Consider the following 26,247-nt stretch of genomic DNA (forward strand, 5'->3'; position numbering starts at 1 on the left):
CTTGGATGCCAGAGAGTTTTTCTCAGTGTTCCTGCCCCCCCTCAGATTTCAGGTGTCCTTGTGTGCCAGTATTTCAGAGGGGGTCTCTCTCCATACACTTGTCCTTTCTCCAGTGGTAGGCAGCTGTTTCTTGTTATTCAGTGCTGGGCTTGGAGTGGAGGCAAGGCTGTTTTATGTTATACTTTCCTGGCCTGTCGTAGGCAAAGTCGGCCTCGTATCTGTGGTTGATCTTGAGCAGGAGTTTCCTGCCCCTACCCAAGTGGGATCAGACCTCTTCTTGTTGTAGGAATTAGATCTTGGGCCCAAGAGGGTTTTGTGTTCCTCCCCTATGGGTTGAGATTTTTTCTCCCACTCTTCTGTGTGTTACAATTATTTTTGAATATATCTAGGGGCCCAAGGGATTCCTATCCATCACTGGGGCCAGATTGATTTTGCTTCTACTTTTCCCCCAGAATCAGTGGATCTCTGCCTGGTCTCTGTGGACCAGAGGATCTGTTGTTTCCTCCTCAAGTGGCTTAAGCCTTTTGCTTTGTAAAGAGAAAAATGTCCAAGGGAATGGGCAGGGCTTTGTATTTCTACCCCCATAGCCATCAGAGATCATCTCATTCTCACTTGCACTGCAAGGGAGTGTCTTGTCCCCAGACTTTCTCATAACATCCAGTGGAGGCCCAAGGAAAGAGCTTGCCCATAAGTGCAACTTCCCTTTGTGTCTTGGACACCCAGCTATGCCAAACTGACACGTTAGCCCACAATAGGCCTTAAACAATGTGTTAAAATTTTAGCTGACTATTTCTTGTCCACTTGTATGGTGGCCACAGCTTTTACCTGCCAAAGGGGAAAGAGTTGGTATGTCTCATCTGTCCTTGAAGAGACTTGTCCCTCTTTGGAATTGAGATTCCTTTATTGCCTTGTGACTTCATGTCTGTGATACAATCAAATTTATGCTTTTATAAATTATCCAGATTTTTTTTCTTGCTAGTGTGGCAGTAACATTCTTTGCAGCTCTCTATAGCCTAACTGGAAACAAAAGTCTCTAGAAATCAATGTATTTTTAAATCTCCTCAGATAATTTGAATGAACAAAAGGATTGACAAACGCTTCTAGGAAAAAGGGTTTCTTAGGAAGTAAATCTGATTTATAGAACTGCTGTTAGTGTGAGTGCTATTAGAATTATAAAACCAAATCCTAATATAGTCTTGTACTATCTTCAAAATGGAACATTTAAAGATCTAGAATAGAGACTAACAGAGAGTATAGGTTTATGTGCTTCCCTCAACCAGCTCTGGAACTTCTCTGGTCTTTGCAAATTCTGCCTTCACCTCCTCATGATTGTCCTAGGTATTATCGGAAGGGAGGCCTTTACCTCATGGTTTTCACACAAAGGAGCGGAGGCTGTAGTCTGTTTTCCAGGGATCATCTGTCTAGTGAAATTCTGGTTCGCCTCGATCTCCGGTCAAGGTCATCAGCTACTGCGGACAAGGAAGGCGTTTTGGCAGTCCAGAAGAGAGTCTGTGACCGTGTCTCTTTCTTAGCGCATGTGTTTCCCTGTTGGCAGAACCGCATTGCAAAGCGCAGCAGGAAGCTGGTAGACTATGACAGTGCCCGCCACCATCTGGAAGCTTTGCAGAGCTCCAAGAGGAAGGACGAGAGTCGCATCTCTAAGGTAGGGACCGATCCCACTGTTGTCACCACTCTCCACGTTCTGTGACCTGTATAGCAACTTTGCTTTTGAAAATGAAATCTTGCCTTTCCCATGGAGATTGGAATCAGGACAGAATTGAAACTGAAGTACGGTGCTTGTGGGCCGCTGTCCATAATTTTTAAGTAACATTAAGGGTTTTCAGGTCATAGTAGAGTTCACATGGGTGACCCTGACTCACACTTTCATCATAATAAACGTTCGCCCCCAGCAGTACTGCCTGATCAAAGAAAGTGATGCGTCCTTACATTCTTTCTGTGGTCATGCTCTGTACTTGATGCCGGAATGCAGATTCAGCTAGGAAATCAAGCGTGAAATTCTCACACATAAATTGTGCTTGAGAGTACAGATGTGTACTACAATTGCATGACATGCTTTTTCTTTTAGAAAACCCATTTCCGGAGCTTTTACCGTGTACGTCAGTCATTGGCTGACAACTCACTGGAGACACCTGCTGACTTCTCACTTGGCATCCAGTCTTGCCTTCCCCCATCTGCACACACACAGCTGCCTGGATGGCCTTTCTGCAACACATGTCTAGATAGAGTTTCTCCACTGCTTAAGTCTTTTAATGGCTCCCATTGCCTGTAGAAAAAAAATTCTAAAGTCCTTACCATGGCCCATGCGACCTTCGCAATTTGGTTCTGACTCACTTCTCCATCCTTGTCAACTTTCAAGTCTTCTTTCCCCTCCTTTCCTTCCTCTACACATGTCCTAAGCTGGAGCCTCCATGACCTACGATACCAGCTCCTGGGCAGCTGTGATAAGAGCTGCCCTTCACGCGAGGCCCCTGAGGTGCCAGGCACCATGTTCAGCACTTCATTTACATCCTCTTTCTTTAATACTCACAACACCTGTGAGGTGGGCATTGCTGTGTCCATTTTACGGATTTGAGGTGCACAAAGGTGGAGCAGTCTGACAAGTCAACATGGTTAGTGAGCTAGCATCCCAACTCCAGCAACTCCACCTTTTATGTATTGCAGTCCATTCGCCATCCCCTTTGTTAGCAAACATTTGCTCATTCTTCAAGATTTGATATCAAGTTAAAACATCACCTGCCCTATGGAACCTTCTCTATTCCTTGCACCATCTTCCTTAATAGCATGCTCCATAACAGCTTATAAGCCCTTTCTTGTAGTGTAATTACTTAGACTTCCCACTAGACAGGGAATTTCTTGGAGAAGCATCCGTGTCCAGTATCCCGAGCAGAGCAGTGTATGTGACAGGCTGTTAATTCATTTTCGTAGAATGAATGACTCTAAGAGATGCAAAAGCAACCATTGTAATCAATCACGTTTTCCTTTTGAAATAAGATTCAGTATTTCACTTTTTAAAAAATTATTCAATTAATTTATTTTTGGCTGCGTTGGGTCTTCATTGCTGTGCGCGGGCTTTCTCTAGTTGAGGCGAGCAGGGGCTACTCTTTGTTGCAGTGCATGGGCTTCTCATTGCGGTGGCTTCTCTTGTTGCAGAGCAAAGGCTCTGGACGCTCAGGCTTCAGTAGCTGTGGCACGTGGGCTCAGTAGTTGTGGCTCGCGGGCTCTAGAGCACAGGCTCAGTAGTTGTGGCGCACGGGCTTAGTTGCTCCACGGCATGTGGGATCTTCCCGGGCCGGGGATCAAACCTGTGTCCTCTGCATTGGCAGGTGGATTCTTAACCACTGTGCCACCAGGGAAGTCCCCAGTATTTCACTTTTATTGAAAAAAATCTTGTGGATTTTTACCGGATTCTCTCCTTCCCAAAATGTTTCCAGGATGCCATAAAGCTATTCCTATTTTATATTAAGCGATGCTGTTGTGTCTAGAAATGGCTTGTGTCTATGCGATATCTTTTAGTGTAAACATGTTATGTGTCACTTCTAGGCAGAAGAGGAATTTCAGAAAGCACAGAAAGTGTTTGAAGAGTTTAACGTTGACTTACAAGAAGAGTTACCATCGTTATGGTCAAGGTAAAGATGTTTCTGTACAGGTTATATAAGGTTACGAACGGTGAATATTCCTTATCTTGTCTTATTGCTTGTGATGCTTCAGCACTGTGCAATAGAAGTGTTCAGTAATCTATAATTTCCAGTATGGTAGCTACTTGCCACATGTGGCTAGCTGTTGAGTGCTTGGAATATGGCTAGTGTGACCAGGGAACTGAATTTTAAATTAAAATGATTTCTCTTTAACTCTTTTACATTTAAATAACCTGATGTGGCTAGCAGCTACTACATTGGATGGCACAGTTTTAGACCTTGGTATACTTCTCAGGTGGAGACCCAAATCTCAATTAAGAAGCATTAGGAGAACTGACCTTAACCTTGAAATTTACAAGGATACTCTTTTAGCTTTTGAAAGAACTTCCTTTATTCCAATAGCTCATCTAGTCTTCTGTCTTTGATACGAAGCCTCTACTTTCAGCCCTTACCTGTTAACCCGAACTTCATTCCTATTTTAGACTTTAAATATTCTTCTTATTTACAGGCATTCTGCATTTCTCATGCCATTAAGTGCAGTTTTCCCACTCAGTGGTTGAACAAGAAGTTGTTGGGTGAAGTGGGGCCTTATATCTCTCAATTTCTGTCAGCACCCCCATGTTACCACCCTGAATAAACATAATTGTGCTTGTCATGCAACACTGCTTTAAGTCAAATCCTAAATCTTGGCGAGGATATGGAGAAAAGGGAACCCTAGTACACTGTTGGTGAGACTGTAAATTGGTGCAGCCACTATGGAAAACAGTATGGAGGTTCCTCAGAAAACTAAAAATAGAATTACCATAGGATCCAGCAATCCTACTCCTGGGCATATATCCAGAAAAGATGAAAACTCTAATTCAAAAAGATGTATGCGCCCCTATATTCATAACAGCACTATTCACAATATCCAAAACATGGAAGCAACCTAAATGTCCATTGACAGATGAATGAGTAAAGAATATATGGTACGTATATACAATGGAATACTACTCAGCCATAAAAAAGAACGAAATAATGCCATTTGCAGCAACATGGAGGCAACTAGACATGACCATAAGTGAAGTTAAGTCAGAAAGAGAAAGACAAATCCCATATGATATCACTTATATGTGGAATCTAAAATATGGCACAAATGAACCTATCTATGAGACAGAAATAGACCTATAGGCAGAGTATTCTTCTTCCATTGCAGGGGGCTCTGGGGGAAGCAGTGACCAGCTCCCAGGGGGGACAGGCTTCCCTCAGGGCAGTGCTGAGGGGCGAGTGTCCTGGCTGGCAAGCTGGGACTGCAGTACGCTGAGCTTTTAATCCTTTCCACCATTTCCGAGAACAAAGAAACGTCTTAATAAAGAAATTAAGTTGGCCTTGACAGCTGACCAGGAGGGACCTGAGGATGCCTCAGACAAGTCCTTTGGGGAAATGGTAATGTCTCAGAGTCCCTTGTTTATGAAGAACTTGTGAAATGAAACCTCCCAAGCAGATAATATGAGAATTCAGAGACTGGTACTCTTTGTGGGTGTATATTTTACTGCTGGTGACACTAGTTTTTTACAAGCCAAGGTTATAGTCAGAATGTGCCCTTCCAGTGGAATGAGTGCCAAATTTGTTCATTCATTGGTTTGTTCATTTGCTCATTCATTCATTCATTCATGTATTCATGGACTATTTACTGCATGCCTGTTCTGTCCTGTTCTGCTATATTAGGTGCTGGGCCTATGCTCATGAACTAGACCAAGGCAGCCCCTACTTTGAAAGGATCTCTGATTTCATAAATTGGAGAGAATCACTATATGATAAATTGCATTAAAAATATTGAACTTTTTTCTCAATTAAATACATCTAGTTGATTTAATTTCTCAGTTCTAAAAGGAAACAATAAACATATTAGAAAATTGTGGATGTTTGTTTAGTCATTCTAAATAAGGTATTTCTCTCTAGTACTGTGCCAGTTATTTCTCTAAATAATCATTGATATAAACAAGGTATGCTGTGTATCAGGAAACAGAATTTAAAGGTAGAAGAAAGGGGATTCTTGTTTTTGCTCAACGTATTCAAAGTTCAATATGTTTAATAGAAAATCCCTTATAAATAAGTAAGAATAAAACAAGCACCAAGAAATAAGCAAACTATGAATAGATGACTCACAAAAGGAGAAATTCAAATGGGCGATAAATAAATGAACGAAAAAATGTTAACTCACCTTTCATTAAAGGAATATACATAATTAAATAGTTGGTGAGATGCTAACTCTTTCTCATCATATTTACAAAGGTTTTGTGTCAAGTCACATTCAAAGTTGAGGGAATAGAAGGGGGAGCAGGTCGGCAGTGCCCATCGAAGCTTCTATTTTCTGTGCCTTTCACCCAACATTTACAGTCAAGAAGCTTATTCAAAGGAACTAGTAAAGCTGGACCCGGAGTTCAAGTCATAGGTCTTCATTAGGGTTTTGGTTATTATAGTGAAAAATCGATGCAAATAAAACGATACCTACCATCAACTTCAGCTTGAGCCCCCTCCCCCATCTCTATTTAAATCTGACCCTTCTTCAGGGCAGCCTGTTTGTCCTCTCAAGCAGATGTTTGCAGCTGGCACAGGGACCATCACTCTCCTCTCCTCTTGGTTCCTTCAGCTGTTTCTGGCGTATCTGCTAATTTTTGCTATTTAATCATGTATGGCCTTTTGTGGTACCTTTAACACTCGCATGCTGTTCTGAAATCTGCTTCTTTCTCTCACCGGTATGAATGGAGCATATGTTCATCAGTCAGCCCTCACGTGCTCCTCCAACTAGATTGTTAGTGTCTGGAGACACCTTAGCCCACCACCAGGTGTGCAGCCAGAGTTAGATAGTCTCTTTGTCTAGTAATTGAATGAGGAACTACTGTCTGCATGATTGGGGTCCTAGGCTGCCAGTTCAAGTGCCCCAGGAAGACTCCTTTGCAAACCATGCAAGAGCTGGGTCCCTCTGCACGATGTTGTCAGGACACGTGCAGTCTCTCCTCTTGCATCCAGCCTCTGTCTTAGTTAGCTTCCTCAAATACAGGTCCAAGTCCTCTCCTTTCCCCAGGTCCAACAGGGCCATGGGCTGTAAGTAACTGTTGCCTGCAAATAAATGCGTGTTTCCTTGTCTGGAAGGTCCTCTGTCTCCCCAGGCTGTCACCTCCCAGGCTTCTGATCTGACCCTCCGAGTACTATTTCCCAAACATACTGTGCCAGGATTTTCTTTATTAATGTGTGTGTGTGTGTATACAGACATATACATGATTATGTATATTACAGTTCACTCTTGAACAATGCAGGGTTGCTGACCCCCATACAGTCTAAAATCCGAGTACTGCTAGCTCTGCCTCAAAAACAAAAGAATTGGTAAATGACTCATCCAAGGGCAGGAAACTGAAACAGTTCAGCTAGAATCAGAACTCAAACCCTAGTTCTTTTGACTCCACATATTATGATCTCTTATTGAACACAAGCTTTCCTCTACACTTAGTTAATTTAAAGATCTGTCAATTGAAAATACAGGTACTATCTTTATTGAAAAAGTCCATGTGTAAGTGGATCTGCACAGGTCGAACCTGTGTTGTTCAAGGATCAACTGTACTTTAAATAAATTAAAAGAAAAAGTAGGTGAATTCAGGGCCACATGATCACTGTAGATAAAGAATGTTAAGATTGAGCGAAACATTCATTTGTCTTTCTCTGTCTGGCTTATTTCACTTAGCATAATACCCTCAAGGTCTATACGTCTTGTCACAAATAGCAGGATTTCCTTCTTTCTCATGGCTGAATAATGTTTCATTTTATCTATATATCACATCTTCTTTATCCACTCATCAGTTGATGGACACTCGGATTGTTTCGTATCTTGGCTATTGTGAATAACGCTGCAATGAACATGGAAGTGCAGGTATCTCTTTGAGATTCTGTCTCCATTCCCTCATGTATATATATCCAGAAGTGGAATTGCTGGATCGTATGGTATTTCTATTTTTATTTTTTTAAGGAGCCTCCATATTGTTCTCCATAGTGGCTGCACCAATTTACATTCCCACCAACAGTGCACAAGGGCTCCCTTTTCTCCACATCCTTGCCAACATTTGTTTTCTCTTGCCGTTCTGATGATACCCATTCTAATAGGTGTGAGGTTATACTGCATGGTATCGCTTATACGTGGTATCTTTTTTAAAAAAGGCAAGCTCATAGAAACAGTGTAGAAAAGTGGTTGCCAGGTGCTGGCGGTGGGGGAAGTAGGGAGAGGTTGGTAAAAGGTACAAACTTTCAGCTCTAATGAATAAGGACTGAGGACCTAATGTAAAATATGGTGACTATAGTTGATAACACTGTGTTATATAATTGAAATTTGCTAATAGAACTTAAATGTGCGACAAGAAAAAGATAAATATGTGAGGTGATGGTTGCGTTCATTAACTAGTTGGGGGGGGGAGTCCTTTCGCAATGTATATATCAGGTCACCATCATGTCGCTTTAAATATCGTACAATTTTATTTGTCGATCAGACCACAATGAAGCTGAAAAAAAAAGATGAAGAAAACCCAAACAAACTAATCTTATAAAGAAAAAAAAAAGATTAAGTGAAACATGGTAGGAGTCTAAGGTACAGGTTAAGCCCTAGGAGAAGTAAGTCTTATTGGTAGAATGGATTTTAGCACTCAACTATTGTTTCATTTCTGAACCTCTACATTGAACTTCTAGCTTTTATTTTATTAAAATTCTAAGCCACGTAATTCATGAGAAAGCATGGAAATAACAACACTCACGCTTCAGCAGAATTTCTTGGCAAACATTCCATGCTTTTCTATTGCGTTTTCCTCCTTTTGCAACCGAATACTGGTTCTCTACTTATTAATTGCATGGCCTGGAACAGTAAAACTCTCTGTGCCTCAGTTTTTTTGGATATAATATGAGAATCACTGCCTTGGGGGTTGTTATGAGGGTTAAGTGAGGGAATATAAGAAAGAGCTTAGACGGCTCTTCTTTTTATTGGCTTTAATGATGATGAAACATTCATCCACCTCTACTGTTTGGAATTTGACTCACCACAAGGCACAGCCAAGCCACTAGAAGCCCTCTTTTCTCTACCCTTTCAACTCTTTGTTTAAATAAGAGGGGTGCCTACTGTGTATGGGCACATTCTTATTCCCCAATAAGTATTCTTATTATAAACTCCCTGAATATATGTTTATTCCATATATTAGACCTATTTAGTATTTCTGGTCCTTTCTTGCTCTTGATTGGCATTTGGAATCGAATTAACCAATCAGGATTCTGGGATGATTTTTGAGAATGTCATTGAAAAAAGAACATGAATTAAATCAAAGTAGTAATTTACTCACATGGAGTCAGAAGGACTGAATTAAATATAGAGTCCAAAGAGCCCTCGTTTAGAGCAGAGGGAGCGTATACTGGGGATACTGGGCTGAATCCACTGGGCTGACTGGTGTGCTTACTATTAGGGACCTAAAAATGAAGACTGAGGGGACCTTGCTTATTTCACAGAAGCCCCCCACCATGACTACTTCACAAATGTGTTTGAGGTATTGCGAATGAATAGCTTGTGTTTTTATTTGTTCAATGAAAGTACACTCTCACTTCAGCTGAAAAATTGTAATTAGTTTGTAGGTTTTTTTATTTCTCTCTATCAAACAAATTTCAGAATCCAAACATATGATACCAAAACTAGACCATTTATATTTTGTAAAAATTAATAAACTTCTCTATCTGAAAAGTTTTACAAGATACAAATCTAAAATACAAATGCTTAGGGCAGTGGTTCCAAAAGTGTTATCTCTGAGCCAGCGCCATCAGTATTACCTAGAGCTTGTTAGAAATTCAAATTCTCAGTCCCCACTTCAGACCTACTGAATCAGAAACAAACCTCCAAGTGATCCTGGTGCACACTGAAGTGTGAGAACCATTTCTTGGGGTTATTACCAACACTCTAGGAAAGGTTGTGCTGTATACCAAAAGAAGCTGTTTTTGTTCATTAACAGATCAGGAAAGGTTGGGCCTACATTGGGTTAGGTATTTTTATTTAATCCAATGTTATTCAAAATTACGTAAAGAAAATCTGTTTTTAATATATGTCATTGCCATTGAAAATACAGTTTTGCTGACCGGTCTTTCCCATCTCTTCTTTCCTCTTTGTATCTCTACATGGTAGACGAGTTGGATTTTATGTCAATACTTTCAAAAATGTCTCTAGCCTAGAGGCCAAGTTTCATAAGGAAATTGCGGTGGTGAGTAATGAAGATTATTTTTCCTTATGGAATATAAAGTAAATGAATGTTTGTTCTGGAAGCAAATGAAATGGCACGGCATTATGCAAAGAATTCTCTCTCTTTCATGTTTCTTTTAATAGTGCGTTATGACTCTCAATAATATTTCTACATTTTTTTTTGTAGTGACACATGGTTCTGTATATCTGGTAAAGATTTTAGTTTGTGCTTTCATGAATCCCTGCCTGCGTGTTACAGTCTTACAGTCTTTTTTTTTTTTTTTCTTTCAGTCAATTTTTAAAGTTGGATTTCCAAGTCTTTTAGGCTCAGGAAAAATGGGTCTCCAGATATTCACATAGCAGCTCTGTCATCGACTAATATTTTCTTAGTTCAGCAGGGAGGTTGTATGACTTTATCTCTGATGGAATCAATGTAAACAATAAGTTTTCCTGCTCTGGTTTGTATATATATTAGTCTATTTGTGTTTGTGGCCTGACAGTTTTGACATGAATTTTAAGTTGAACCCTATTCAGAGGTTAAATTATCCTGGGACCATCCATACTATCATTAAGATTCTTAGTTTTTCAATAAACAATTCCTTTCTGGGGTCAGTAGCCTGAATTTGCACCAGAATGACTTACAGCAGTGGCCTGCCTCTGTCCCCTTAGCTTTGCCACAAACTATATGAAGTGATGACGAAATTGGGTGACCAGCACGCTGACAAGGCCTTCACCATTCAAGGAGCTCCCAGGTAGGCCATGTTCATCAGAGCCAAGTTCATGTCTGTACACCTTGAAAGCAAGGATTGTTGCAAACTCTGCAGTCTGTATCAGCCTATGCTCTTTTACTCATCCTCCAAAGATCTAAAACCAAGGAGCCTTTCCATCTGGAGGCTGACACCAGACTTAGTTCTGTGCTTTTACATTGACTTTTAGCCTTCAAATGTATCTCCATGGACTTTTGTCATTGTCACAATAGAGTTGATATCTACCTCTCTCTGCTTTCCAGCAGTGGTGTCAGTTTTTTACATATAATTTCTTTTTTTAAAATAAATTTATTTATTTTTATTTATTTATTTTTGGCTGCCTTGGGTCTTTGTTGCTGTGTGCGGGCTTTTCTCTAGTTGCGGCGAGTGGGGGGTACTCTTCGTTGCAGTGCGCGGGCTTCTCATTGCGGTGGCTTCTCTTGTTGTGGAGCACGGGCTCTAGGTGCGCGGGCTTCAGTAGTCGTGGTGCGTGGGCTCAGTAGTTGTGGCACACGGGCTTAGTTGCCCCGCGGCATGTGGGCTCTTCCCAGACCAGGGCTCGAACCCGTGTCCCCTGCATTGACAGGCGGATTCTTAACCGCTGTGCCACCAGGGAAGTCCCTTACATATAATTTCTAGTTGTGCGCTTGTTACTTTAGTTGGAGAAGAAGGGAATTCTCCAAACTCACAACAGTTAATTCTGATACTTATTATTGGTGCTTATACCTTTAATGAATCCATTTGGGGAAAGGAAAAAGGAAGTAGGTGAGACCTCGCCATCATCTTACCTCCTACCTTGACCTTGCAAGCACTGCGTTGTTTTGGTTTTGTTGAATGTTGGTTTGGTCTTATTTTGAGTACACCAGTCAGTTATACCAAAGGCTCAGTGATCCGTAAGTAAATGGTCTACATTGCCAGGGTTTGAATTCACAGCAGCTTTCTCCTGTGATTTGGGAATCCCTTTTATCCATCCTTCTCAGACATTATGTACTCAAGTAATGCAGGCTAGTGAGGCTTGGGTTGGAAGTCAGAATTCTCGGCTTTCAAGTTTCTGACTCTGCAGTTAATTTGCTTTGCCTTCCTTGAGTAAGTTCAATAACTTCTCTGGTTTAAGAGCTCTTTTTAAATCAACAGAAATAAAAATGTGCTATTGAACTAAACAGCTTCTAAGGTAATATGCAGTCCTGACATTCTGTACTTACGATTTTAACATCAATCAATGTATACATGATACACACGCATTTATAAAAACACACATACTCTTACACAGGCACCACCACCTCCATAGATTAGTGTTTGGAACTCCCCGGAAATAGGTAATTTTCTTATTTGATGCCCCTTGGTCTAGCTGTACTTGTAATCCCTACTCTGGCTGCTATTCTAAGTGAGCATTAAGTATATTTTCTTTGTCTAAGGGAAAGAATGTTGCCTAAAAGAATACAGGAACGGGATAGAGCTGCTGTTTCCAATACAATTATTTCAATATGAGGTTAGAAACCAAGAAAGAATTGTAATAAGAATATCACAGTGACATTTGGGCGATTTAGAGATGCAGTGCATGGGAAAAGGTTGTTCCCTTACGCAGATAGGAAAGGGACAAAGGCATCTGGAAGTTGCAATGTTGCTGAATCAGATACAATGAAGAAAAAGCGGGGCCATGACCACTTAACAAACGTTCTTTATTTTTTTCAATGTTCCTCCGCAGAACGAGGTGGTGAGTGAGCTCAGCGGGGTCTCCATTTGGCATAGATTGGGGGCTGTGCTTCCCAGCAGAGGCCATGATTGCTGGCACGGCCCCAATCATGCATGTGTCCGCGTCTTGTCCACGGGACCTATTCCCTCAGCCCCTTGAATACGTAGACCCTGCTGCTGTGTACCTGCTCATTTATTTGGGGGTGCAGACCTTGTTCCCTCAATCTGTAGCGTTTAGAAATTCTTAGAGAGTAGGATGTATCCCGAGTGGCGTCTTAGCCGTTGCATTTGGGTTGATGACAAGCATCTGGCCTGGTGCCAGGAATGTAGTGGGCTCTCAGGAAACAGTACAGACTCTCATCCATCACATGATATGTTTGCAGTTTCAAGCTGTCTTGAGTTGAGTCACTGTGCCATAAGGTGTAGAAAGAGAAATAATGAATTAATTTCTAAATGTCATCAGAAAGCACTCCTACAAAATCTTAATGAGTGCTATCCTAGGGATGCCTTTTAATACCCCATTAATCATTTGGGGGGGGGTAGGTTTTGCTATAGATTATGCCATAGCAAGATTCTCTTATAAGTCAAAAGTAAAATGAGTTCAATTAATTCAGCTTATGTTTGGAAGATCCTTGCAGAGTCTGTCTGGCCCAGTGGAAAGAACAGGGGTTCGCATTACCAAGGCCAGAATTCAGATCCACTAAATTGCCCAGTGACTTTAGGGATTCTTTATCCTCTCCGTGCCCTACTTTACTTACCTGTAAAGTGGGGACAATCATGCATGGGTCTTGTGATGATTAGAGATAATATACGAACGGGATCTGGCACACAGTGGACGATAGATAGTACCAGTTACCACGTCACCGTTGCTAATAACCAGAATTAACAGGAAGAGGGAGTAGATAACCAGAAGTACCTGGAATGCCTCAGCTTTTCTGTGGGAAGGAGGGCCCCTGAGAAATAAGTTCTGTTCCTTAGAAGGAGCCCTGCTTACTCTCTGTGTTCATCCAGCGACTCGGGTCCTCTCCGTATTGCAAAGACGCCATCGCCGCCCGAGGAGCCTTCACCCATCCCGAGCCCGACAGCTAGTCCCAATCACACGCTGGCACCCGCATCTCCTGCACCAGCCCGGCCTCGGTCACCCTCGCAGGTAGGAAGAGATCACATGTATAATATTAGGGAGACTGGAAAAACTGGTGCTGAGTTGACCGCACCTGGGATGATTCTATGGGGCGGGGACATTGACAAGAGTTTCCAGTCAGGCAGATTTTGAGGTGGGAGCCTTGGGCATTGTGATCATCACCAAGGAATCAGCTTCCTTTTCGTACTTGGATTTTTATGTTTCCTCACATACCCTCTGCTTGAGTGTGTTGAGACGTCTTTCCACAATCTCAGCTTCCTCAGGCTCGCATGCTCTCCTTTTCTCAGAATCCTGTCCTTTAAGGTTCTGTCGAATCCTACCTTTTCCATGAAGCCTCCCTCCTGTTAGTGCTTTAGGTAACATCTGGAGCGAGAAAGGCCACGACGTGTATGTCATTTCACGTTTTTTGCGTCACCCACGGTATATTGCGCATGCGCTCAGCAAAAATGATGGAACAAGTGTTTGAAAGAAACAGAAAGGGCCAAGCAAAGATAAATAGAGGGAAGAATGGCCACCCTTATCTTCCCTGCTTTCGGCAAAAATGAAATTCCTATGGGGAAACTTGAAGTCTCCAATCCAGTTCAAGCTTTCTTGTGTATGGTTGAAACTAAGGAACGTTGTAAGAAGATATGAATAATGGATAGATCTCTAAAACCCTTATTTTCCAAAATACTGGAGTGCTGAGTGAGATGTACGCTGCTGATGGTGGTCTCACTGACTCCAGTGAAAAGCTTGCTGGATTTTAGTTCTAGAATTCTAATGCACTACTGAAGTGAGAAATCATTTTCAGTTGACTTCAGAGAAGGTATTGCCTTAGTTGAACTTGAGAGGCACAGGCACACGTGGCACCGCAGCCCTGTGTATAGCACTTGGGTTGAGATGGATGGAGCCTCATACCCTGAATTTTTCTCATTGGACCACTGGTTGTCAGAGCTCTGAGGGCCACCCAAGCAGGCGTTCTTTGCCTGAATCAGGTGGGCTTATTTCTCTAAGCAGACCTACATTTCAATCAGCAATCAACCTGTTCCCCTAGCTCTGTTCACGTGACATTTCTGCATGTCTCCCGTGCCATCTTTGCCTGAATTAACCCCTGTTTGTTTGTGTGATGCTTCTTAGACAAGGAAAGGGCCTCCTGTCCCACCTCTCCCTAAAGTCACCCCAACAAAGGAGCTGCAGCAGGAGAACATCATCAGTTTCTTCGAGGACAACTTTGTTCCGGAAATCAGTGTGACGACACCTTCTCAGGTGAGTGCCTGATACAGAGCTGGGATGTTCACTAAAGAACCACAGCAGAGGGACTCTCAGAGCTCATCTCTAAGGAAGGTGGCAGATGTTCAAGCCAGCAATGTAATTTTAGTTGTCATTCAGGTTTGCTTTATCAATACTTGGTATGTCTAAAGGGTTCTCAAATGGGAGATGCGCGGTATTTGAAAAGACTCATTTTTCCCACTGTTAAGAGTTGTACATCCTTCCTATAGAAAGTTGGGAAAAGTACTAAGTGTAAAGTGAAGAATTTTCATAATCCCTTAAGTCGTAACACTAACGTAACCGCTGATGCATTTTGGTTTACTTTCTTTGAGTTATTTTTTCTTTTAGTTTTTTTGTTTTATCCATTTTGCAGCACAGAATTCGGATTGTATTGTTACGTATTCCTGAATTTTCTGCTTCATCTTACTGGGCATTTTTTCATGTCATAAGATTGTCTTTTCCAAAAAAAATGTTTGACCGGGGTGTTCTATCAGATGGATGTAACCAACCGCTGATGGTGGTCACAGGTTACTTCCACTTTTTCTGTTACTTCACCAGCACCTTGGTGATATCAATATATATTAATACACGTTTGCGCCTTTTATCATTTCTTCCACATTGCTCCCTAGTAGAGGATAGGAAAATGAAATTCAAAGAGGTGAATATTAAGTCTTTTGACCTTTAGCAGGAGTAAATGTATTCATTTACATGACTTGGCACCAGCGTTCCCCCTGCTTTTCAAGATACCTGTTTGTGTGTGTGTTCTACCTACAGCTACTCTCAATGTTAAACCTACACCTGTCCCAGTCTGGTTGTCCCGTTGCCTCAAGGATAGTCTTGACTTAGTTGCTCCTAATGCCCTCAAAGCCATCTCTTTGTTAAGAGTGAATGTCCCCAGAGAAGTCATGCCAATATCATTTCCTCCTGGTGTTCTCAGGGTCAGAAATAATTTTAACATTTTGCAAGGGGTGCCAACACAACATTGTAATTACTGAGTACATCCATAACAACACTACATATTGTATCCCAATTACAATTGCATCCTGTCGATAATAATGGAAATAATGTACTAGAAACAGGGAGCTCAGAAAATAAAAACTCAGAAGCAGTGCAGTGGCACATCATAATTTCTCATCTCTTTCGAGGGCATTTATGGATCAGCACAATGCCTTTAGCTGTTGTTTTCCTTCTCCTGTTGTTTGTATGAGATGCTGAATTTGGTAAGCTAATTAGAACTTGAAATGTGATTTAGCAGCTCCTTTGAGGAGGGGGAACTGCACTTTTATCAGTGCGTGGACCAGTTATATCTGTGGATACGCAGATGCCACCAGGGATAGCAGGCTTAGAGCCAAATGATCTTACCCAGCATCCGCCATGGCTCTGGCACCAAACTTGAGCAGTTTTCATTTCCAAGTTGTGCTGTCCCTTTGTATTTCTAACAGCTCATTCTGTTTTTAGCTACATCAGTTTAAAAGTGACAGTGTTTTAGGGTGATAATACCCTTACTCAAGTTGCTTTCACCTGGACCCCATGAGAGCATCCTCGCAATTCCATCATCAATAGAGAATGTGGCCACCTAGAAGCCGTTCCTATTTAGCTCAGGACATGTAGCAGCTGAGGCCACTGAAGTAGAGAAAACGTGACACATAGACTGGTTCTGAAGTAAAGATGGGGTTTAAAAGAGTTCTTTCTTTGAAAATGTTTTTTTTATTTGCAGTTTGCTGGCTCACATAAGGGTCCTTTACAGTGGGAGAAAAAAAAGATTCAAAGCACTTCTAAAAATTACAGATGCCAGAAGAGGTGCCTAAGTCCTTCTAAGAGTGTTAACGTGTGCTGGTGTTGTTGAATGAGAGTGATGGGCAAAGCCAAGAGTTAGAGGAGAGGAGAGGAAGAGGAAGCACCTTTCAAAGCAGAAACGTCTCCAGCTGTGGCCGGAGCAGCTGTGGCTACTGCAGGGACACAGTTAGCTGGTGGAGCCCCCTTGGCCCAGCTTGGATAGTCTGTATACACGACTCCAAGGCTGTTGGAAAGGGAAGGAAAAGCGTCTCCCATTTTGCAATATATATTAATACACGTTTGCGCCTTTTATCATTTCTTTTTTTTTTTTTTTTTAGAACTTTACAACAGGTTTTTATTTTTGCTTTATATCTATTACAGTGTTTGAAACCTAAAGAAATACACTTTCTCTTCAAATTTGGATGTGTATATAAATATCATTTGTCTGGACTCAGCACACTCAATGCCATGGTTTCTTGGCCTGTATCTGCTCTGAAATCATCAAGCTTTGTCTGTCTATCGTTTATAACTTACCGGCTGGGTCATGTCCATCAGCGTGCCAGGTGACTTTGAAAGAAGTAACCCCCAGAGACATTATGGGGGTGCATTTTGGGGGTTCAACTTCATATAGATCGTTTTCTTTTAATCTGGGAAGGAGGCAGAAAGGAGTTTCTGTCATTTTCTTCTGGATCTAAGTGGCAACATGGTTCTAGCAGGTGGACCCCAGTATATAACTCGAAGCATTTCCATCGACTCAATGGCTGTTGAGTCTCATGTCACAATAAGAGCAGGGGTGAATCAAGGATTTATATTTCAGTCTGCTTTCTCCCTTATTGAGTGATATAATCTAGCTTTATTTAATTTCATTTATTTTTTCTTTATTGAAGTATAGTTGATTTACAATGTGTTAGTTTCTGGCATACAGCAAAGTGATTCATATATATATTTATATATAAATTTTATCTTACTATTTTAAAAATGTTTAATGGGTCATTTTACATTTAACAAATAGATTTATGCCCCCAGTTTGCTATTTTTATCATTTGCATAATGGGGAAGAAAAGCATTTGTATTAATCCCACCTAGAAGCTAAAGATGTGATGAATGAAATATTCCTCATCTCTGATGGATTTGTATGTTTCATACACCAGGCTTCGTCACAGCGATAATTCTCTCTTGAGAACGTCCTGGGATTGGAAACAGAAATCCATCAGGTCTACAGAGCCCTCTAATGGCCTAAACCTTAAATGTAGCATGTGTATTCGGGAAATATATATTTCCCAGAATCTTCTCTGGAAATATCCTTATCTGCTTACAGGGAGATGCCTGCTTATCAAGACCACAGGGCTGATTTTGCTTTTCTGGTTATGTGTTTACAAATATGGACCCAATAAAGGACAAATCCATCCCTCCATGTTTTTAACTCCCAGGAACTTAAATAGGAAGAAATCCTGTGTGTGTGTGTGTGTGTGTGTGTGTGTGTGCGCGCGCGCGCGCATGCACGCACCTGCGTTATTCTTTTAAAACAGCATTTTCCATCTAGTCCCATGAGATGCTGTGAAAAGGGCATCTTTGATCATAGAAGGGTGGGGGCTGCATCTCCTTTTGCATTTTTCCTAGTCCCTATCAGCATGTAGGGACTCCTATCTGAGCAGTTCTGCAACAAAATCTCTGTGTACTTTCTTTAAATCAGAGCTTCTCAAATAATCTCCCATTCCCCTCAAAATACTCTATTCTTAGGAAATGGATTTTTGGTAAACATTTTTAAGAGGAAGATTTAAAAGGTATTGCGTCCCTGGAAACCAAATATATGGGAAATAAAAAAGATTTTTACAAGAGATCAAGACCAAAAAAAACAGTCATGTATATAAATACACATAGATATATGTGTACATGCAAGGTTGTCTCCTTTTTTCCTCAAAAAATGTCCTGGACTGCTTTCTGTGCTGCCTTGATGACTTAACTTTAATTCAGATATTCACTCTCCCCTCCCACCAGGCCTTTCCTTAGGGATCGTGGTCCTGAGCAAATACTTTTTTTGGCGCAGGGGCTCTCCATATAAGCAGTCTGAGTCACTTGATGAGAGCATACCAGCAGCATCCTGGTGGCCAGCCTCCCGGGATCCCATAAGTGAAATGCCGTGCGGGCCAGTGGGAAAAGTCTGCTCACCACCCACCCTCTCCGAAGCAGGCCTGGCCACCAAGTTCCAGGACAACCTGGTGGTTTATGAGCCCCAGATTCCTGGGGCATGAGATGGACCCTCCCTGTGGAGTTAGGGTGGGAGAATGCTCCAAAGTGGAAAGATGGGGGCCGGGCCCGTGCAGGTCCTGGTCCAGGGGTGTCCTGCTTGGGTGGCACTGCTAGCTGTAGCTGGTTCCCACAACCAGAGGGTGCTCTAAAAACTTCCAAGAAATGTGCTCAAAAGCGTGGGGACCCCTTGAGAGACAGGGCTAGGGGCAGGGTCCCTTCTTGCCTATTTTCCTGTCAAATAGCAGCGAGGAAGAAAAGATGGCTTGTTTTTGGATTTTTTTCATAGCAGATATCCCAACTATTTGGTCTAAATCTTTTCCCAACAGTGACATCACATATTTTCTCTCTTTGATATAGCTTTCTTGCTTACGAATCCAAAGGGATTATCTTCTGAACACCCCAGCTTGTTCCTCCAAGCCCTCCTGTCACCCTGATGTGCGGGAAGGCAAGACCTCAGCACAGCCTTTAAACCGTGTGACCGTCGGGATCAAGTCAGCACTATTTACTTTGCTACTCTTAGATCTCCGTTTTCCAGCCTAAGGCTGCATCTTACACTTTAAGTTCGTGAAATCATCCTCTTTTTCCTAGCCAATCAAACTGAAATAGATTTTTCAACTTGCAAAATACGTTCACGAGACAGCCCTTTTGCATCTCCTCAATCCTGATGGGGCCAGCCCGCGATTATTTACATGTGCGTCGCTGGCTTCCTGGGTGTCTGTAACCTGCTTTTAAATACCGCCCTGGCTTTTCTTTTCAATGTAGCGTATTTCTGGACCAGCAGCTTCTACTTTCAGTTGATATTTTTTTCAAAGTAAACATGTTAACATTCTTTGAAGACAAAGAATTAATGAGATGAAAATCGGAGAGAGGAAAAAATAGTGCTTTTCAAGCCCAGAGTCAGTCAGTATGGGTTGAAATTTATTTCTTTACATACAGATATACAATAGTTGAAAAGTCTAGCATTATTCTCCTTAATTGCCTTTGTACCTTTGTGGAAAAGTAGTTGTCCATACGTATATAGTTCTATTTCTGGGCTGGTTTTCCATTGATCTTTTTGCTTGCGTTTATACCAGTACCACACTATCTTGATGACTGTCCCTTTATACGGTCTTGAAACCAGATAGGGTTAGTCCTTCAACTTTGTTATTCTTTTTCAGAGTTGTTTCGGCTATTCTAGGTTCTTTGAGTTTCCATATGAATTTTAGAATCAATTTCTAAGTTTCTACAAACTTTTGGGACATTGTATTAGAATTCTAGGGCTGTCGTAATAAAGCACCACAAATAGCGTGGCTTAAGATAACAGGCATTTATTCTCTCACAGTTCTGCGGCTAGAAGTCCAAGATCAAGGTGTCAGCAGGGCCGTGTTCCCTCTGAAAGGCTCTGGGGGAGGATTCTTTCTTGCACCTCTGATTTCTGTTGGTTGCTGGCAGTCCTTGGTGTTCATTGGTGTGTAGACCCATCGTTCCACTCTCTGCCTCTGTCATCACACTGCATTTTCCCTGTGTGTCTGTGTGCTCTGTATCTTCACATGGCATTGTCTTTGTGTCTTTATATCCAGAATTCCCTCTTCTTATAAGGACACCAGCTATTGCATTAAGGCCCATCCTAATCCAGTATGACCTCATGTTATTTTCATTACATCTGCAAAGAATCTATTGCCAAATAAGGTCACATTCAGAGGTTTCTGATGGACGTGAATTTTACAGGGGACTGGGTGGGCACAGTATTCAACCCAATACAGATGATTAGAATTGCATTGATCCTATAGATCAATTTGGGAAGCATTGACATCTTAATAATGTTGAGTTGTCTGACCCATAAACACAGTATATCTCTCCCTTTATTAAGGTCTTTAACTTACCTTTGCCGTGTTTTGTAGTATTCAGTATACAAGCATTTCACGTCTTTTGTTGGGTTTATCCCTAAGTATTTCGTATTTTTAGTGTGACTGTAAATCATATTTTAAAAATTTCAGTTTCTGGGTTTTTATACTGTTATATATAAATATAACTGACTTTTGTATATTGATGCTGTATCCTGCAGCCTTGTTAAACCCAATATTAGTTCCTTAGCTTTTTTGCAGATTTCACTGGATTTTCTATATAGGTGATTGTATCTTCTGTGAATAAAGATAGTATTATTTCTTCCTTTCTAATTTGGATGCCCTTTATTTCTTTTTCCTGCCTTATTTCACTGTCTAGTACTGCCAGTATAATGTCGAAAATAAATGGTGAAGAAGTTGTCCTTGCCTTGATCTTAGGGGAAAAGCGTCCAGTCTTTTGTTATTAAGCATGATGATAGCTGTAGGTTTTTGTAGATACCCTTCATCAGGTTGAGGAAGTTGACTTTTTTACCTATCATGCATTCCTGAGATAAATTCCATTTGGTCATGATGCATTATACTTGTATGCATATTTTTATTCAATTTGCCAAAGCCTTTTCTAGAGTTTTTCTGTCTATATTCATGAGGTTTATTAGTCCACAGGGTGTTTTATTAAAACAACATCTTTGTCTGATTTTAGTACCGGGGTAATGCTTGCCTCATAGAATGAATTGGGAAGTATTCCCTCATCTTCAATTTTCCAGGAAAGATTATATGGGACTGGTATTTTTACTTCCTTAAATATGTGGTAGAATTCAACAGAGAAGCCATCTGGGCCTGAAGGGTTGTTATTACTATTATTATTATTATTAATGGACAAATGTCTTAAACTATAAATGCAATTCCTTGAATCGATACAGAGCAATTCAAGTCATTTCTTTGTGAGTAAGCCTTGGGAGTTTGTGTTTCTAAGAAATTTGTCTATTTCATCTAAGTTGTCAAATGTATTGGAATAAAGTGGTTCATAATATTTCCTTAATATTCTTTCTAATGTCTGTGGCTCTGCCCCCACTCTCATTTCTTTTTTTTTTTTAATTAATTAATTTATTTATTTTTGGCTGCCTTGGGTCTTCGTTGCTGCGTGCGGGCTTCCTCTAGTTGCAGCGAGCGGGAGCTACTCTTCGTTGCAGTGCGCAGGCTTCTCATTGCGATGGCTTCGCTTGTTGCGGAGCATATGCTGTAGGCGCACAGGCTTCAGTGATTGTGGTTCGCGGGCTCTAGAGCGTAGGCTCAGTAGTTGTGGCGCACAAGCTTAGTTGTTCCGCGGCATGTGGCATCTTCCCGGACCAGGGCTTGAACCCGTGTCCCCTGCATTGGCAGGCGGATTCTAAACCACTGTGCCACCAGGGAAGTCCCCCTTACTTTTTAAATCTTAGCTTCCTAGGGGGCTCACAGCAGTGGGTGACTGTAACGGGTCCAAGCCTTAGCCCATCTTATCTACTTGGTCCTCTGTAAATCTTGACCTGAGTCTTCTGAGCTGGCAGAGAAGGAGATTCCTTGGTTCTTGGTGGCTTTAGGATACATTTCTCAGACATTCTCTTTGTTGCCTGGACTTGGAGCTGAACAAAGGATAAGAACTGGAGCCTGGGCCATGTACCTGAGCATCTTAGGTGATACTTGGCTGGAGGTGGTTATTTTGCCTCTCATCATACACAACTAGTGACTCTGGGAGCCCATGGATGAGCCAGCTAAATGGTAAATTATCCAAGTGTGCTTTGGGGATATCAGCTGAAATTGGAGGGTTATACATGGAATAGATCATGAAGTCTGATCAGATTCAAGCTCGTGCATGTTTTGTTTTGTTTTAACAGAATGAAGTCCCTGAGGTGAAGAAAGAGGAGACCTTGTTGGATCTGGACTTTGATCCTTTCAAGCCTGACATGCCCTCTGCGGGTTCTGCTGGAGTAACCCACTCACCCATGTCGCAGGTACCAAGTGGATTTTTTGATGTTTGGGGCTGATATTTCATAAACTTTAATAAGCTCAGTAAGGCATTTCGCTGACCCCTCTCCCTTTCACGTGACTATTGACTTTTCTTTTCAGTTGACAAATATTTCCTAATGGGAAGGAAGGGTAGAAAGAGGACTTGATCACTGTCAGTTATTCTCAATTCTCCCCTACCATTAGCTTTCTCTACCCACAGAGCTGGGATAACATACATTCCAGTTTGCCAGGAATCATCCATCTCAGAATGGTAATCCACAGAACCACATTTGTACTCAGAAGTGTCCAGGTTTGGATGATGCATTTTATGGCTTCCCAAAATAAGGCTGTTTCTTTGGGCTTGGGGTTTAATCTTCTTACTGTTTTCTCTACGTTCCTTCCTCATACTTTGCAAATTAAGGCATGTTTGAAATCACCATGAGATTTTGCCCCAACAGGATTTTTTTTTCACTATTGATAGTTCTGAACTTGATGATGGTGATGATGGCCTATGTGTTCTTGATCATGGCTTGATGCACAGTTGGCCTTGCTTATCCAAGCTTACCCCTGCTCACGACTTCCTCCCTCTCAACATTTTTCCCATTTCAGTAGTTATTATGATCTCATTGTCTATCAGAGGGATACTGGTGGTGCATGCTGTCATGACCTGTGGGTGATTCCTCTGGAATATAGTCACTTCACAGTTGTCTCTGCTCATGGAAGGAAGTTAACTCAGCGTTTTTGCTACCCGGAAATTGTTTATGTTAGTATTTTTGATGTAGTCGGGGCCTCACATTTGAGTTTGGGAAAATCCAAGGATGCTACAATGTACTTCAAATTAATTAATCACGGTGTATTGCAAAACTCAACTTAGGAAGTGAGACCCAGCTCAACTTCCTGGTCGTGAAGGCTTCTTGATACAGTAAACCAGTGGGGCACAGACAGCTCACTGTGACCCTCAATAAATAAAACTCCTCTTTAATCCATATTTTGTTCCAGAATGTGATTGGATTTCTGCAGGCCTCCGGGTTGTATTGGAATAAAATAAAAATAAAAATCTGAGACATCAGTAAAGCAGGCAATTAAGTAGATTAGACACTAGTCGGAAAGGTACTTTGCAAAAATAAAAAATGGGTCTCTTAGATGAATGTTTCAGGAAGTTCTATTAATTCCCTTTTAAGATATTCGTGATGTGCCTTAGAATAATAAGGGCTCCAAGAAGTCCTACAATTTAAAAAAACTGGTTAGATTTGTTTAACTTCGGGTTTCCCAAATTTGTTTGACCCCAGAAATCTGTTTCAATGAAACGGTCTTAACATTCATGGGAATGGTCTCTAAAACTCTCTTTGGAAAATGCTAATGTAGTCATTGTCAGCAAGTTTGACGATTCTGTCCTGGTGGCCAAGCAAAGCAGAAAATGAATGTACATATCATTCAGAACATCTCCTTTCCAGAGCTTTCTCATTGTATAGAAAACCAGCAGAATTCGAGGGACTTCTTCTGCCTTCCCCTCCAACATTTATTGTGGCAGGAAGAAAGTTTCCACAGTGTCTGCTGTGATGATCAGGGGGTGAGATACCACAGCATTTCTGTCTGCAAGTCTGACTCAGGAGAGAAACCTCTTCTCTATCAATTCATGATTAAAAGAAGCCATGAATCATGGAACTTAAGGCTAAGAGATTCTTTCAGAATTAAACAAACAAACAAAAAATGACCTTGGTGATATCTTCAAAGGTCTCAGTTTCTGGAGGAAACGTATTACTGCCATCAGGGCAAGCTGTGTGTGCCCCTCTATCCTTCCCTCGGGCCAGGTGATTAGCTGCTGTAACTTCCCAGTGGCCGTAATTGAGTCACCTCACTGCAGATTGCCCTGTGATCCAGCGCTAACCACATCTCTCCTCTTTGGCTAAGAAGAAAAGTCTAGGCTGAGATAACAACAAAAAGCACAGAGCTGTTAAAATCTGCTACCTTCTCTGCCCTTCACTCGAAATGCTCTCCCTTCCCCATCGCCTGACCCCGTGTTTTATTTTATTTTATTTTGAGATCGAGAGTTTTGCTTTATTAGACATCTGTGGAGACGGTTTGCAGATACAGTCAGATTGTGAATTGCTACCAGGTTCTGTGAAGTTTGAATTTATAGTGAACAAGACCCCAGTGGCGGTTATTTTAGAATATATTTCCGTATTCCAAGCAGATGAGAGATGTGATGTCTATGGCCAACAACTTTCATACTGGTCATCCACTTCAGCCATTTCCCAGCATAAATATGCAGCTTAATCACAGCTGCTTCATCTCTACAATGTGTGATTCGATCTTCAGCTAATAATGCATTTTGACTCCTGTTTATACAGGTGCATGCGATTCTCTGCCACCCTGGCAGTTAACCAGACCTGGACTCTAAAAGCTAAACTTGATCTAAATAACATTCCAGGGGTAGGGCAGGCTCTGCCATCTGGACCCATCTTAGCCATCTGACCCCGTGTTGTAATCTGTGTTCTCGCTGCTCACAGAACACCTCACCTTGTGACCTCTGCAGTGTCCACACGAGCTAACACATCCTTTCATGATCCGAAGGAGTGATAAACACGTTTCCCGTTGCTGCCTTCCTTTGGAGAAAATACCTGTTCTGTCTCCATTATGCAGGGATGTGTAGGAGCTTCTAGGAGCTGTGATTCTTAAGGGGCTGTGAAGCAAGAAAACATCAACCATTTGGAGAATCAGAAAATACATACAAGGTGCAGAAGGAGTCCAAGTACCTGTAACTGGCTTTCAGTGGAGCCGTTCTACACTTAGTCGTTCTGCAAGCGGGTGCTGACCCAGACACCGACCAGGCTGCCCAGAGCTGCAGGGTGGGACCGTTACAGGAGGTCTGGACCAACTGCGGTGGGGGGAGGTTTCAGCTGGGACCACAGGGCCCGTCTTCTGTGTAGTACGGAACCCAAACCAGACATCCGTAATCCCATCTGGACAGTGTCATAGTCTTCAGATGGGAGTGCCAGGCTCTCTTAATTTTCTGTTCACATTTAGAGATTCAAAATAAGTGCTCGAACATGGATCTATTCTAGTCACAAAGACATGAGCAGAAAAGCAGGTGGCTTTAACTGTAATTCTGAGTCACAAAGGAAATAAGAAAGAGAGGTGTCCCCCACTTTCCCCACACACAGTGGAAGTTATTTGAACCATCTGGATTCATTCCCCAGGATCAATAAGCTTCATATTTAAAATGCCAGTAGTAAGTGTAATTCACCAATGTCTTAGGGGGCACCCTGCTAATTTACACGATTGCCAGTTAATCGAGCTGTGTGTTATCGTCTAATTCAACATACTGAAGAACTACTTTTTTGGAATTCATTTACCATTAACAGGTCATCGTCTTGAATTTGGTAAGGGGGGTTGGGGAGAGGAAAGAGCATCCGCAATGATTAGGATCTGTATTTCCTCAAAGATGTGATAAACTCTAATTTCTGGACATCTTGTTTACTTCATTTTAATTGTGTGTGTTTCTGTGTGTGTGTGTGTGTGTGTGTGTGTGTGTGTGTCAATGTAAACCCATTCATCATAGTTCAGATATAGTTTTCACTCACAGAGCAAAAAGCAGATTGACTAGACCTATGCTATCCAGTATGGTAGCCACTAGCCACATGTGGACATTTTAAATCTAAATTAAATATAAGAATGTAAAATTTAAAATTTGTGT

At 41.6% G+C, this 26,247-nt stretch overlaps 1 protein-coding gene across 3 annotated transcripts in view; it reads left to right on the top strand.

The window, feature by feature from the left end:
• AMPH (amphiphysin) overlaps positions 1–26,247 on the top strand; it is a 180,426-nt gene that overhangs the window by 114,692 nt on the left and 39,487 nt on the right. For all 3 annotated transcript variants that reach the window (XM_068549884.1, XM_068549886.1, XM_068549885.1), the window contains exons 6-12: positions 1,556–1,663; positions 3,562–3,647; positions 9,838–9,913; positions 10,561–10,643; positions 13,341–13,479; positions 14,587–14,715; positions 22,439–22,555. In XM_068549884.1, the coding sequence (XP_068405985.1) occupies positions 1,556–1,663; positions 3,562–3,647; positions 9,838–9,913; positions 10,561–10,643; positions 13,341–13,479; positions 14,587–14,715; positions 22,439–22,555 (738 nt within the window). The remainder of the gene's footprint in view (positions 1–1,555; positions 1,664–3,561; positions 3,648–9,837; positions 9,914–10,560; positions 10,644–13,340; positions 13,480–14,586; positions 14,716–22,438; positions 22,556–26,247) is intronic.

Source organism: Eschrichtius robustus, chromosome 8 (genome assembly GCF_028021215.1).
Source record: "Eschrichtius robustus isolate mEscRob2 chromosome 8, mEscRob2.pri, whole genome shotgun sequence".
NCBI lineage: Eukaryota > Metazoa > Chordata > Mammalia > Artiodactyla > Eschrichtiidae > Eschrichtius > Eschrichtius robustus.